Source organism: Myzus persicae, unplaced genomic scaffold (assembly GCF_001856785.1).
Source record: "Myzus persicae strain clone G006 unplaced genomic scaffold, MPER_G0061.0, whole genome shotgun sequence".
NCBI lineage: Eukaryota > Metazoa > Arthropoda > Insecta > Hemiptera > Aphididae > Myzus > Myzus persicae.
Genome location: NW_019102621.1, coordinates 180,938 through 195,150, shown reverse-complemented (window position 1 = coordinate 195,150; position 14,213 = coordinate 180,938). Strand labels below are relative to the sequence as shown.

Below are 14,213 nucleotides of genomic sequence, written 5' to 3'. Positions count from 1 at the left end.
ACGGCTATACGCGGTGTCTGCCCTCAAAGGGTCGTGCAAAAACAACACGTATAATACATATTATTATATAGTCGCGAATGACGAGAATACAAGAGGGTCACACGACGACGATATTGAAGATAGGGTGGCGGCGGCACGAACGGCGGCCGCCCTACTCGAAGAATTTTTATTACGACTTTTAAACACCGTCGCTGGGTCGGTGGCGTGTAATCTATTAACTTCAATATATAACGGAGAGAGCCGTAGCCTTTTATACTGTGCAGCATCACATCACATCAAAGGGCACCCTCTCCATTTTTGTAATAAAAAAAGTTAGTCCTCCCCACTCGAAGAGGACGTTTTACACGTATATATATTGCATACACGCCAGCGTCCAATATTGGCGTGCACTCGTGTGCCCAGTACCGCGGAAAACTCTTTTTCCCCTTCTCGTTCAGGCACTAAAATAGGGACCCTTCACCTGCTTTTTTCCACAACACGCGCGCACACTCACAGCCGCCGTCGCCGGACACAGCATAATAATAATAACATTAATTATTATTAATAAATAATAATACGCATTATTAATTATTATTGTATGATAAATTATTATTATACACACGGAATAATAGCACCCACTTCAAATATATAAATATGCGCTATAAGCACGAATTGAGGCCGACACATCAATTGAAAACATTCTATCGTCAACTCCTCTCTACATTTTACCACTAGAACGGTGGTCTCTGGATCTATTTTCAACAGGTTTTTATTATTATTTCGCACAACTGTGTAATTGATTTTTATAACTTATGTATAAATAAGTCAAAATAACTTATAAGATAATATTATACAATTAAACAATATTATTAAGTCTGGTTCTTATCTTTTACAAAGTCCGGTTAAGTGCCCGTTAACTTAAACCGGACATTGTAAGAACGGCCCTAATTATATTAGTGTAATTAATATTATTATGACACTACATAACAGCTTGTCAAAATATAATTTAATTGTTATTTAAAAACATAAATTATTGTCTATTGAGAATAAATATAACTACTATTCAAAATTATAAATTTTAATCGCACATAAGTAGGTAGTCGTCATAATTGCGTACCGTGTACCTCCCTATAGCCTGCAGGATTCTTGTATAGAGCAGTAATTATTTGGTTGAGAATTGATGGTCTTTATTTAATAATTATATATTTTTATGGATTGAGGTATTTCGTACATGGTTAAAACGTAAACTAAACTAACGTATATTATATTTTTAATTATATTAATTTACATTTACAATAACCTCATGTCATCGACTTGCCGTAAGATCTGTAATCTTGCAGGCATTTTACGTTTATCTACATTTTTCAGCTCTTCGATCTTCTTTTCGTGCTATCATCAAACTTGTTTTGATATTCCACTCGAGACATTTATTGTGTACAATAACCCAAGCAGTAACTAGATATGTCCTATAGATTCCATCGACATATCTACCTAATCCGAGGCTCCGCCTCTAATCACTATACTAGCAGTATAACTGGAAAATTAGTAAAAAAGCAACTAACATCAGACGACTTAGCTAATTTGATGAATGCTCTCACTTCCAGCCAACCAAAAGGCTTTGGGACCATTATCAGTCGTTATGATGATATCATAAGTTTATAGCGCACCTTGCGAAATTAGACTACGATTTGGACAAGTACCAAAAACAAATTTACGGCCTAGAAGAAAGAATTTTGCTTTAGAAACTCATATTATAGATACCATTGTCGAGTCCAAAGATCTATCTCTGCAAATCATGAACGAGGTCATTGAAATCCAAAAGCATTCATTAAATATAATTACTCATGGTGTTGAGGTATCTCCGAGTATGGATATAAGCGAGTGAACAAGATTTGATACTGAGGGTGTAACCAAGCTCTTCTCGTTATGCTCCGCATGTCCCGATAACATTGTTAATGTTACTCGTCTAGGACGTCTAATTGCTAATAAGTCTAGACCGATTAAACTGACGTTGAGCAATCATTGCGACGTCGACAGTTTTATTTCGTCTTTTTTGACTACTAAGCGAAATTCCCCTTCATATGAAATAAACATTCCGTTGTCAAAGACCGCACCCAAACAAAACGCCGCCACATTAAGGATGTCTACACGGATAACCATATTCGAGTAAACGCTGGAGAATATAATATTTAAGTCCACTACTTCAACGGTCCGCCAAAAATTATAACAACTGGATCAAAAAACTAATTTAGATGACAGAGGCCAATAGTAATTTAATAACTAATCTTGGAAATTTGAAAATATTGAGTCTAAGACATATTCAGACAAATTAACAATGTTATTGAACTAAATTAAGTTTAAAAGTGAGAAACCATCAATAACAGCCTGTCCTGAGGAGGTTGAAATAAAATTGAAACACTTGAAACCATTCTTACAACCAACCTAAGTTAAATAAGATGTATTATAATCACCATAGATAATAAATGTATTGTTGGGATAAGTGGACTCATTAACTGACATTCAAAGAATCGATGCTTGGTAGATTAGAATTAAAGGCTTTTTTGATAGCAATGAGAACTCTCCTGCCACGACTTAGTTTGCTACCTAGTTATCTCATATCTATTACAACGAAAAACACTGTATCGAGTGAAACCTAATTCGTTATCAAGAAAACTATCATTGAAACATGTCTCCGTGAATACTAGAAAATCAAGTGAAAGATAGAATTGAACATTTTTTTTGATTAATTTTGGTACGTAAACCACAAACTTTTTGATAATAACCGGTGAAATTAAAACTAGTTTTATTGTAATTTTTTGTTTGAACTAATAGAGAAAGTATTTAATTTATCTATATATTTAAAATTAATATTGGCCTCTGTCATCTAAATTAGTTTTTTGATCCAGTTGTTATAATTTTTGGCGGACCGTTGAAGTAGTGGACTTAAATATTATATTCTCCAGCGTTTACTCGAATATGGTTATCCGTGTAGACATCCTTAATGTGGCGGCGTTTTGTTTGGGTGCGGTCTTTGACAACGGAATGTTTATTTCATATGAAGGGGAATTTCGCTTAGTAGTCAAAAAAGACGAAATAAAACTGTCGACGTCGCAATGATTGCTCAACGTCAGTTTAATCGGTCTAGACTTATTAGCAATTAGACGTCCTAGACGAGTAACATTAACAATGTTATCGGGACATGCGGAGCATAACGAGAAGAGCTTGGTTACACCCTCAGTATCAAATCTTGTTCACTCGCTTATATCCATACTCGGAGATACCTCAACACCATGAGTAATTATATTTAATGAATGCTTTTGGATTTCAATGACCTCGTTCATGATTTGCAGAGATAGATCTTTGGACTCGACAATGGTATCTATAATATGAGTTTCTAAAGCAAAATTCTTTCTTCTAGGCCGTAAATTTGTTTTTGGTACTTGTCCAAATCGTAGTCTAATTTCGCAAGGTGCGCTATAAACTTATGATATCATCATAACGACTGATAATGGTCCCAAAGCCTTTTGGTTGGCTGGAAGTGAGAGCATTCATCAAATTAGCTAAGTCGTCTGATGTTAGTTGCTTTTTTACTAATTTTCCAGTTATACTGCTAGTATAGTGATTAGAGGCGGAGCCTCGGATTAGGTAGATATGTCGATGGAATCTATAGGACATATCTAGTTACTGCTTGGGTTATTGTACACAATATTAATGTCTCGAGTGGAATGTCAAAACTCTTTCCTGATTTGTAGAGATAGATCTTTTGATGAATTTATTTGCTGCGAACCTTAAAAATCGGTTCTGAACCCCTTCAATAATCTCAACGTTGGAATTAGTATAAGGACTCCAAATACTCTAGGATGGATCTAACTAAAGTGCAATAAAGCAACTTAAGTGACACCAAATTCTTAAAACCAGACGAATGACGTTTAACAAAGCCTAACACACCAGCTTTTGCAATTAATGCAGGTCCCTATTAAGGTTTTATTAATTACCTATTACTATAAAATATTATTATGTTTTTCTGTTTTTGCATTGAATTTTATGACATATGAATGTTATTCTAGGTTTTCGTTGAGTGTTAATAATTTATGATATTACTTTTTGTTATTCTTGCCCATATCAACTCACTATTTTTGAGTTTTATACTTTCTTCAATTCTAAATTCAAATATTTCAAGTATGCATTGCCTTCCTATTTTTTACTATCTACACATTCATTAAGTTTATGGTTTATGTTATAATGATCTATGGATGGATTATAATAAAATTGTCATAAAAATTGGTTAAAAGCAGTAGTATTTTTGAGACTAGCGGCATACGGTGTATACTTTACACCAATTTACCATTAGGAGAATTAGCGTATACCATGTGTGCTGTAGAAATAGCACAAATACGCTAGGACCTATACCTTTAAAATTTTAAAAAAATTAAGCAATCAGTATTCTCTGTTATTATTTATTTGTATATAACATTTATCAATTATCTATACCTAACTTATAAGTTAGAACTGTTGTGTAACAATTAACAAATAATTAACATTTGTTATTATAAACTATAAAGTATTTTAAGTGTTCTTTTTTTTTTCAAGGAGTTGATGCGCCCCACTAAACATGTTTGTGTGGCGGCCACAGCCCACAGATATATATATACAGTTATTATATTATATATCTGTGGTGGCTGCCGAAGCAAAATAGATTAAAAAGATAATATCTATTTCCTAATCACATTCGTGACCTTGATTATTGCAGATTATTTTAAATACCATGTCCGAGTTTCCACCAAGGAATACCTAATAAAAAATTCCAAGAGTTAAATTTTAAGTCCAATTTAAATGTCATAAAAATGTTAAATGTGAAAAATATAAATGTAGAAACAAAACTAGGTAACCAATAACGTATTTTTTTTTAATGTCTGGGAATCTGTAAAATGTATAACCCGAGAGTCTTAGTTTTCATCACACATCACGGACTAAGAGAGCGGCTTTTTGAAGGGTTGAAAGTTGAAACTGATTAGTTATTAATTTTGAGCTTATAAAATGACAATATTCAAGGTAAGATTCATACCTCGTCGTGTCGTGTAAAGTTGAATACATTCAACCTTGTAGGTAATGTGTGAGGTGTGACCAATATTTTGATACCTATGTATTAACTATACGGATCACTACACGACGAGGAGTGAATCCACCTTCATTGTATCATGAAATTAAGTTCATGAATGAAGGGATAGTTTTTTACAATAACACCACAAATAACACCGAGTTTTATCCATTCCAGATTTTCTGAATTATTATCAAAAAGAACCACACTCGACGGCCACTCGTTTTCTATCGCTTGATAGCACTGCCCGAATACAGTTTTTTTATTTTCAAATTTCCGAGCCTAGCAGGCAGCAGCTAACCAACGAGGTTTACCACTACAAAGATATTTCTTTTTACAACTTAGATTTTAGGAAACGATTATAAATTAATAATTTACCGATAGTTAGTAATAACCACTAATTAATTCATATAATGTGTTAACTGGAGGAGGCAAAAAGTGAAATCAACCTTAAAAAATATTATGCAAAATTTTTGTATTTGTAGGAGTTATTCAATTTTGTCTAGAAATGTTTAATAGGTATTTATAACAATGCGCTATAACCAAATCTAATGGCATTAAGATTTTTGTTGATTTCAGGGAATGAACTATAATAACTTTTGTTAAGAATAATATATAATTTGGTGGTGTATCGATAAAAATTTCATATAGCACTTACGAACATTGTATTAATGCAATTTATTATTATTAGTTATTAGTTATTACCAAACACCGAATAACCATAGTCATGACCTTAGTCAAGGGAGAGGGGAAATTTGGTATCTACCCCCTAGACACAATCATTGCTCTGGTGAGAGGGAATGGTATGGGTTACCGTATACAACTACATGACAATTATTGTCCCCACTGACAATGTAGTCTGGCTACAGCTCTGCTTCAAAACTAAATATAAAGATTAAAGAATACCAGAAAATAGCTAGTATTCAGTAATGTAAAACGAAAGTACACTCATAGTATATTTAAAAAAAAATATACTACAAATAAAACTTAAAGAATAATAGATTAATAACAAATGTTCCATAAAGGAACCTAAACATACACCAAGATATAGAAATTTCAAAACTTCATGACCAGATTAGAAAATTGACTGAACGTATCTTCACGTCTATTCAAAGTCAAAGGACTGTGCCATCTCAACATAGGACCACCACTACACCGCCACCTGAGATGAGACGTCCTCATGACAAGCATAAACAAGAACCTAAGGCAAAATAATTAAAAACAACTTTTTTGTAAATGTATTGTATTATTTTTTAATGCATTATGTATATAGACTAATATTAATTTAGGTAAATACATATTACATTTTTATTATTATTATTATTGTTCTTCAACTGATAATACTAATTAAATGTGTAAGTTATGAAGTAAATATGTATCTCTAGCACATAATTACAAACTATATGAATTTCCGGAATAAAATAAATTAGTACTCGGCAGTCAATTAGCAAAACACACAAGTCATAACAGCATGCTTCCTAGAATGTTGAAGTTAAATGGTTTAATTAATGTGTATAGCATAAAGTAATCATTAAGTATTATTTTAAGAATCACAATATATTAAATATATTAATGTTACACTTATAGTTTACTTATAGAATTTAAAATAATATTGAATATTTACAAATATAATTTGGCTGTAACACATTAACTTTATTATATAACCAGAATAAAAATAATAACTATTAACAGTCTTAACAAATACATCATATAAATGTTACAATATTTCTAGGTGGTTTTAAGTCTTTTTGTATGATGTAATACTGGAGGGCTACTATTGTTCATATTTTGTTTAATTCTTTTTTGTTTTTCAATCATTTTATTATAAAGAAAAATCATCAAATTAGTATTTTCCATGCATACGAATGATTTAACTAAATCACTTAATGTTTTAAATGTATGTGACATTTCAGCGTCCTCAATTTTTGAAATGATTTCATTACTAGCATCAATAGTGTACTTATGAACAGAGTTACCTGTTAAAACCCACAATTGATTACCATACGCTGCCAAATCCAAAACATTGTTTTCAAATTGAATAGTTTTTATACTTTTAATATTCCATTTGTTTTCTTTTTTCTCTGTTTTAATGAAATGTACTTCTTTAGAGTCATATAATTGAATAGCGGCTAAATCTTCAATTTCAATAACACTTTGAATTGCAGTTTTCAGAGTCAATTTATCAAGAAGATCACCGTTATCAAAGTCCCACAAACGCAGTGTACTGTCACCAGAGCCAGATAGGATAAAGTTGTTCAATAAACAAATTCCACTAACGTATGCCTCATGTCCCATCATGTAATGCACAATGTTTTTGCCGTTTGGATAATGTGAAACACGTATTTTTTCATCGTTGTCGCAAGTAACAATAAACTTTTCATTATCACTAATACAAATATCAAGGATCATAGACGAATGACCCAGGATGCGGACTGGGAGTTCTTCAAATGCATAAACATCACCTTTTTTGTCACCGACAATAATTATATTAGTTTTAGGTGTGAAAACTATGTTTGTTGCATGTTTTGCAAGTGTTTTGTTTTCAACCAACGTCCAGTCTGTGGTGTTCCAGATGCTCAGAAGTTTACCTTTATTCGGGTTGTACGCAAACAGTTTGCCATCAGCTGAAAACGCTGCACATGCTTTTTGCAAGTCACGGTTGTTGATTGGAATGTTCTTATAAGCTTCACCCAAACTTTCTGTAAGATTTTTTACATTTCCACTGTCTAACGAATACACAAAACATTTATCAACATCTATTGAAGATACTACTATCGTTTTTTCACCAACAGCCATACAAAACGTCATATTAATAATATAATGAAATGGGTTAGGTCAAATGTTTAAATTTTAATAAGCACAATTTAATATTATTATTTAATCACTAAAACACTGTTCACAACTTTCAACTTGAAATATTGGTAAGGTCAATTAAATAATTAAATGTATTTTTAATTATTATTTAAAACCAAATAACAATTGATAAATCCCAAATACCATAGGTACTTATTAACAGTACAAACTATATAAACGTAAAATCTCAAAACGTTTACTTTTGACAGAAAATTGAAATTACATATTTAAAATTTAACCAACTATTAAATACATAACCAAGAATAAAATTATTTTTAAGACCGTTTTACTGAAATTAAACATCGATATTCCGAGTTGCAATGTATAGTCGATAAAAACTTCCCTATAAATTAACTTCAGAGTTCAGAACAATTAAATAAATAATTATATTAAAATAATTTTTGTTATTGAAATTGATAAATTAAACTTTAGTTTTCCTAACATCATAGATTACCAAACATAAAAATATAAAATTACCTATTTATTAAAAGAAAATTATCGATATTGATATGTAATTTTGAATTTATTACAAAATCGATATTGATAAGCACCATGCACATTGCACCGTGCACACGTCGTTGTGTATCCAACTGCTATCTATAATTCTGTGCCGGTAATATTGTGATAGTACCATGATAAATTTAATTTAATTATTTTTATCATGGATAGTCCCTCGGATATTAATTTTACAGGCATGACTGTTTTGTCATGATTATAGGTGTAAGTTTAAATGATTGTTTGGTAGAGAATATTTATTTTATTGTTTAATTAGATTGTCCTTCGTCCGATTATCTGACGTTTCTTTTAGAACTCAAATGATTAAACTTGTTATTCGCCGTGCAAAAGTTGCACTGAAAAGTGAACAGCCATTGACAATCAACAAGTAAGAATCAGGCTAGTACTAGTGCTGTTATTGTAAATCTACAAAAATTTGGTTCGTGTGTAAAAACTTCTCATGATGTCAGATTCACCGAGGTTCAAAGGATTGAATACTTCGAGTGTCGGGAAGTCCTCACCAGCTCGTGGTAATTACAGCGTCGTACTACTCTACTGTTTTATTCCATTTTACTATGTTTGAGAATGTGTTACAGAAGTGGATATTCACTCAGGTCGTCCTGCACAAGGGCACAGTGGTAATTTGACTGGGAACCGTCGTATATTGAAAGACACCGCAGCAGATATTTTCAATCGTATGCAGCAATGGAAGATCCATCAAGACAGGGGGTGTGTTGTGATATCTAATATATTTAATTTGAGAATGGAAACGTGAGTATAATTTTTATATTAAATATTGTGTTTGAAAAAAAAAAAATGTGTGATGGAGGACATATAGTACCTACTCTAATTTTGGATTTAATGTTCAGAAAAGTATTTTTATTTATGTACTAATGCCATAGGTCAAACATTAAATTTCCAGATCAGCTTGAAGGTTTAGTGAAGGAACTAAAAAAACTTTGTGAACAAATGGTAAGTGCAAAATAAGTAGTCTATGTAAACCATATTAAATTGACATTATTAATATTTGGTGATTTAAAAAAAAATGTTTTTGTAGTCTGATATTGTTGAAGGGCTCAAAATTAAGTTACGGAATCTTACAGCTGTATCAGTTTTAGAAAAAGGCAATTCGGCACCACTTTTCATTTCATGGACAACAGAACATTTTTGTATGATTTAAAAAAAACAAAATATTTATTATAAACACGTAATCAACATTAATATTTTTTCTACAGGTAAAGTAACTGAGAAAATATTAAGAGCTTATCAAGAAGAACAAAAACTTCATCAAAGTCTTCTTTTGAGAGTAGCAGATAACACGGACCCTGATGTTCTGTTATTTTATCTTTCATGTTGGACATATCTGCCATATTTAGATCATAGCATAGAAAAAGAATTACATTGTATGATTAAAGAGACTAGACATGTATGAGTTAGTTTAACAATAAATAAAGCTAAAAATAAGTTAAGAATTATAAAAAAAGATATAAATTTATATTAATAAAACTATACTCTAATTTAATAACAAAGGGTTTTACAAGTCAAAAATACTGGGAGTACTCTCCTGAGCACATTTGCCTACAGACTGAATAAACTTAACAAAACCGGTATCTTTTGGTTTCTCCAGACCTCTTAATAAACGGTTTTTCATAACAGCAACAAATTCTCGATTGCTCAATTGTCCATCAACTAAAAAAATAATAACCAATGGTTTTTAGTTTCAATGATAACTATCAATGTAAAATATAAACTTACGGTTTTCATCAAATATTGTGAAAATTACATTGATCAAGTGGTCGTTTAAGTCAACATGAGCTACAGTTTTTGCTACGTGTTTTAAAGTGGCTATAAAAAAAAAACAAAAACAATTTATCACTAATCAGTATTTCTATAATAATTATTGATTGTTTATAAAAATGAAATAAACCTTGGTCAATTGAGGCTCCTGCAATATGATAAAAAGTAAGGGCTGTATCTACATCATTAATATTATTCAAAAAGTGAAAAAAATGTAAATAGTCTTCTTCACTGATGCCTCGAGTATTTTCTTTGAATCTGAAATCCATACAATTATTTATCATTTAGTTTACTATCTGGATTTTTTCTAAAATATTATCAGTTTGATAAAAATTGGGATTAATTAGTGAAAATAATTTTAGATTTGAATATGATTTACAACATATATCCATGATCCTTTTGTGTTTGGCGTAATATATTGACACAACCATATTTTAATTATTTTTGGCTAATGAAATTTTCCAATATATGGTAAAATAATTGTTTTCAGTGGACTATGAATTAATTTACTTTAGAAATACTTACACTTTTTTCACTCGCTTAATTATGCGTGCTTTCTTCTTTGGTGCATATCCAGCATATGCTAAAAGTAGATCAGTAAATTCTACTTCTGTTATGGTACCATCATTACTAGGGCCTTTTCGTTGAAACTAAATATAATTATATAGTGTACATAGTAAATACATAATTAAATGTTTTAGCTTATAAATTACCTCTAAACCTAAAATTTCTGTCTGTAATTGTTGTTGAAAATCAAGGAATTTCTCTATAGTTAGTTTTTCATCAAGATTTTCACCGAAAAAATACGTTGTTAATGCTGAATTGACACCCTATATGATTTATACACTATTAAAATATGAAAAATAAAATTATAATTATATAAGCTTATAAGTAAAATACCTTAAACGTATTGCCAGTATTTGCATGATCTCTATGACGACTTCCAATACTTGTCTGATGTCGGATTAGGGTAGCAACCTTTTCAAATTCTTCACAGTCAACATCACCATCGCCATTTAAATCAAACATTCTGAATGCAATTTCAAAATGTCTTTTTGATGCTAATAATAAAAACAAAAGAAAATTGTAATTAATAGTTATGATAAATCAATAAAATGTATTGAGTTCATACTTGACAGTACAGTTAATAAAAATATATAGTCTGAAAATGTTATCAGACCAGAACTTCCAAGTTTGTAAAATATACTGTCTTCATTTAATGCCAATTCTAATCTCATGTGTGTATTCTAGAAAATCAGATAAATACAGATGATAACAATTTAAGATCATTAAAACATTAAACTATACTACAGATTGAAATAACTCTTAATATTGTACTTTTGGGTCATATTTTTTATATTGATCAAGACCTAGTCCATCTGGTTGTTTGATTCCTGGTGTCATAGAACGGAGGAAGTCATCTGGTGTCATAAATACTTCATGGGTTTCTTGTCCATTAGAGTGCATATGTGTTACTTGTAAAGTAGCAAAATATCTAAAAACCTTGTCTGGGGTTGAAAAGTGACGTATCCTATTCTCGTATTCAATAATCTGAAATAAAATAAATTTATTATTATTATTAATTGATTTATCATTCAATCACTCAAGACCTTTCTATCTCGAAATCCAATTATTTGCTTAGGTTTTTTTTTTTTTTTGTCAACAGTTTCTTCTGGGAATTCATCTGATGGATTATCAGTAGTATCAACATTGCTGTCAGCATCTACAGGAGGAAATGTTACCTCAATAACTCTGAAAATATGTTAAACCATTAACAAATATTATTTTTGTGTTTGTAACAGATCAATAAATACATTATTTAATAAATATTATCATTGGTAATACATGATTAATATAAATACAATTAATAATAGTATATTATAGAATGGAGACGGGGACAGTATATTTTTTTAATGAATACAGCACATTATTTTATAAAAATGATAAAACATTAAATGAGCAAATATAAATTTACTTACTTGTCCCAATCGATGAACTGATAAATTATAAAGCCTATAAAAGCCAAAAGGTAACATTTTTTTAAAGGATGTTCTGGAGGATCTCTTCTATGACCAAAGTTCTTATAAGTACGTCGATGATCAAATTTAGCAACAGGTAATACAGCTAACATATTAAAAGTTCCATGGTTTTTTAATAAGATTTGTCTTGAATGTAATCCGTAACCCAAAATTGGGCGTAGTTTTGTAAGCCACATATCTGAAATAAAGAATATTTTATAAAGTTAACTTTCTAACTTGTTTGAAGTACCTAAGATTTTTTTTTAATGAAACCTACTTTGTTTCTGATTAAATTTATATTTTAATTTTAATCATGCTTCTCTTCTACAAACAATATTTTTACAAGTTATAAATTTGAGTCTATAAATGTTTCCTATAAGGAAAAGTATTTTAAATATTTTATATATATTTTTTTTTAATATAGTAATATGGTAAATAGTTTTTAGGGTATTTATAATTTAATCTTGTTTTTTATGTATTAGTATTTAGCAATATACAATTTAAATATACAGTAATAAGTTAGTTTTAAATTTTAATAACTTTTCTTCCGGTTAATAATAATAATAATTTCTTTGAAACTTAATTACAGAAGATATGAAAAAAATATTGAAATACTATATTATTGTTTAAATTAATGTGTGATAAGATAGTGGAATTTTCTGATTACTATGATCATGAACGTGTTGATAGTCAACTGAAATATCTAGGTTTAGGTGTTCAGATAACATATTTATAGGGCTTTAGGCCTTATAATATATTTTTTTCAAATAATCAGCTTAATGAACTAGTTTCATAACATTGTTCGCTTAAAATATATAATCAATTATTGAATATTGTATAACATAATTAACAACCAAAGAATGTAAACAATTCATTTGGAATAAGTTTTATTATCCCCAAATTATTTCTTTTATAGAAGATGATTAAAATAACATATCGGTAACACATTATTTAATTAGTTTTCTGATGTTGATCTGATTTCTGATAAATTATATAATAAGCTCGACGATAACGAATAATTTTGAACAGAATTCAAGAACTAAAGGTTATCATCCATTATTGTTTTCCAATGTATTCATTTGAGCCATCTACATAAAATATTACATCTTGCAAAGTACATTTAATAGCCGATGTTGTGTCAAATGTCAATCAAGGCTATATTATATACCATTATTATGCAAGGGGGAAATGTCATCATATTTTGTACAGACAATCAGAGCACACAATTCGGAGAAAGATTGTCTGTTTAATATTTAAGCTAAACCATAAAGATTTTTAGATAAATGGTGGGATTGTGGGTTGTCGCCCACATACTATAAATACCCATGGACAATTATTTAGATGGTCTGTGGTAACCCCCTAAAGTGCTCTTCCAAATTACCTGGTTATTCTCTAATTTGCGAGCTCAACCGATTGGACGGATCATGGCATGATCATCGCACGGCCCATTGGATGTTGCGTTCTTCAATACAATCTGGTCGAATGGCAATTAATTAACAAGTAATAATTAATAAGTGGCCCCAACTGGGATATCAGTGGACGATTTATTAATTATGAATTAAGAACCGCGCAGAATGCAGATATAGAATTACACTGATAACACACGGGGCTGACGTAAGGCAATAAAAACTGATAGCGTTTGTGACCTTTTTTTTGTTTTTTTCTTTTCTTGCGTACGGTTATCGATTTTTTAAAAATCACCCGCCTACGAAGCAGCTGCTGCGCTCGGGGCAGCCAGAGCCGCACTTGTTTGCGCATGTCTGCTATAATCAGCACCCGTAGTGTTATCAGCTCGTTCGGCGTTTTGGCATAGTATCGGGCGCAACGAGTTGATGGTCGTAGCTGCTTATTTGTGTCGTGCGCGCGGAAAAAAAAACAACACACAAACGGAAGAAGAAAATTGATTTTCTTCGCCGGCCTTGTACTTAACGAATACACCGCTCACGTCCACTTTAACAATACCCTACATGATA

General features: G+C 30.7%; 3 protein-coding genes across 4 annotated transcripts; 1 reads left to right on the top strand and 2 right to left on the bottom strand.

Moving 5' to 3' along the window:
• Positions 1 to 6,351: 6,351 nt before the first annotated feature.
• On the bottom strand, positions 6,352 to 8,205 carry LOC111032809 (tRNA (guanine-N(7)-)-methyltransferase non-catalytic subunit WDR4). The gene has a single exon (XM_022313267.1). It carries the CDS (start codon positions 7,883 to 7,885, stop codon positions 6,806 to 6,808), a length of 1,080 nt encoding a protein of 359 aa, XP_022168959.1. The 5' UTR covers positions 7,886 to 8,205; the 3' UTR covers positions 6,352 to 6,805.
• A 327-nt stretch (positions 8,206 to 8,532) lies between these two features.
• On the top strand, positions 8,533 to 9,889 carry LOC111032797 (cyclin-dependent kinase 2-interacting protein-like). 2 transcript variants are annotated; one of them, XM_022313255.1, is made up of 6 exons: positions 8,533 to 8,650; positions 8,739 to 8,955; positions 9,022 to 9,196; positions 9,328 to 9,397; positions 9,483 to 9,594; positions 9,661 to 9,889. In XM_022313255.1, exons 2-6 carry the CDS (start codon positions 8,886 to 8,888, stop codon positions 9,855 to 9,857), a joined length of 624 nt encoding a protein of 207 aa, XP_022168947.1. In that variant the 5' UTR covers positions 8,533 to 8,650; positions 8,739 to 8,885; the 3' UTR covers positions 9,858 to 9,889. The 2 variants fall into 2 exon arrangements, with proteins under 2 accessions (XP_022168947.1, XP_022168946.1); XM_022313254.1 differs by having other exon boundaries at positions 8,553 to 8,955.
• Positions 9,661 to 13,860, bottom strand: LOC111032795 (calcium uptake protein 1 homolog, mitochondrial). The gene is made up of 11 exons (XM_022313251.1): positions 13,622 to 13,860; positions 12,202 to 12,439; positions 11,833 to 11,974; positions 11,561 to 11,773; positions 11,355 to 11,469; positions 11,123 to 11,283; positions 10,936 to 11,052; positions 10,748 to 10,872; positions 10,353 to 10,480; positions 10,181 to 10,270; positions 9,661 to 10,114 (listed from the first exon to the last, which is right to left on the bottom strand). The coding sequence occupies exons 2-11, from the start codon at positions 12,435 to 12,437 to the stop codon at positions 9,960 to 9,962; spliced, it is 1,482 nt and encodes a 493-aa protein (XP_022168943.1). The 5' UTR covers positions 12,438 to 12,439; positions 13,622 to 13,860; the 3' UTR covers positions 9,661 to 9,959.
• Between the last annotated feature and the right edge of the window lie 353 nt (positions 13,861 to 14,213).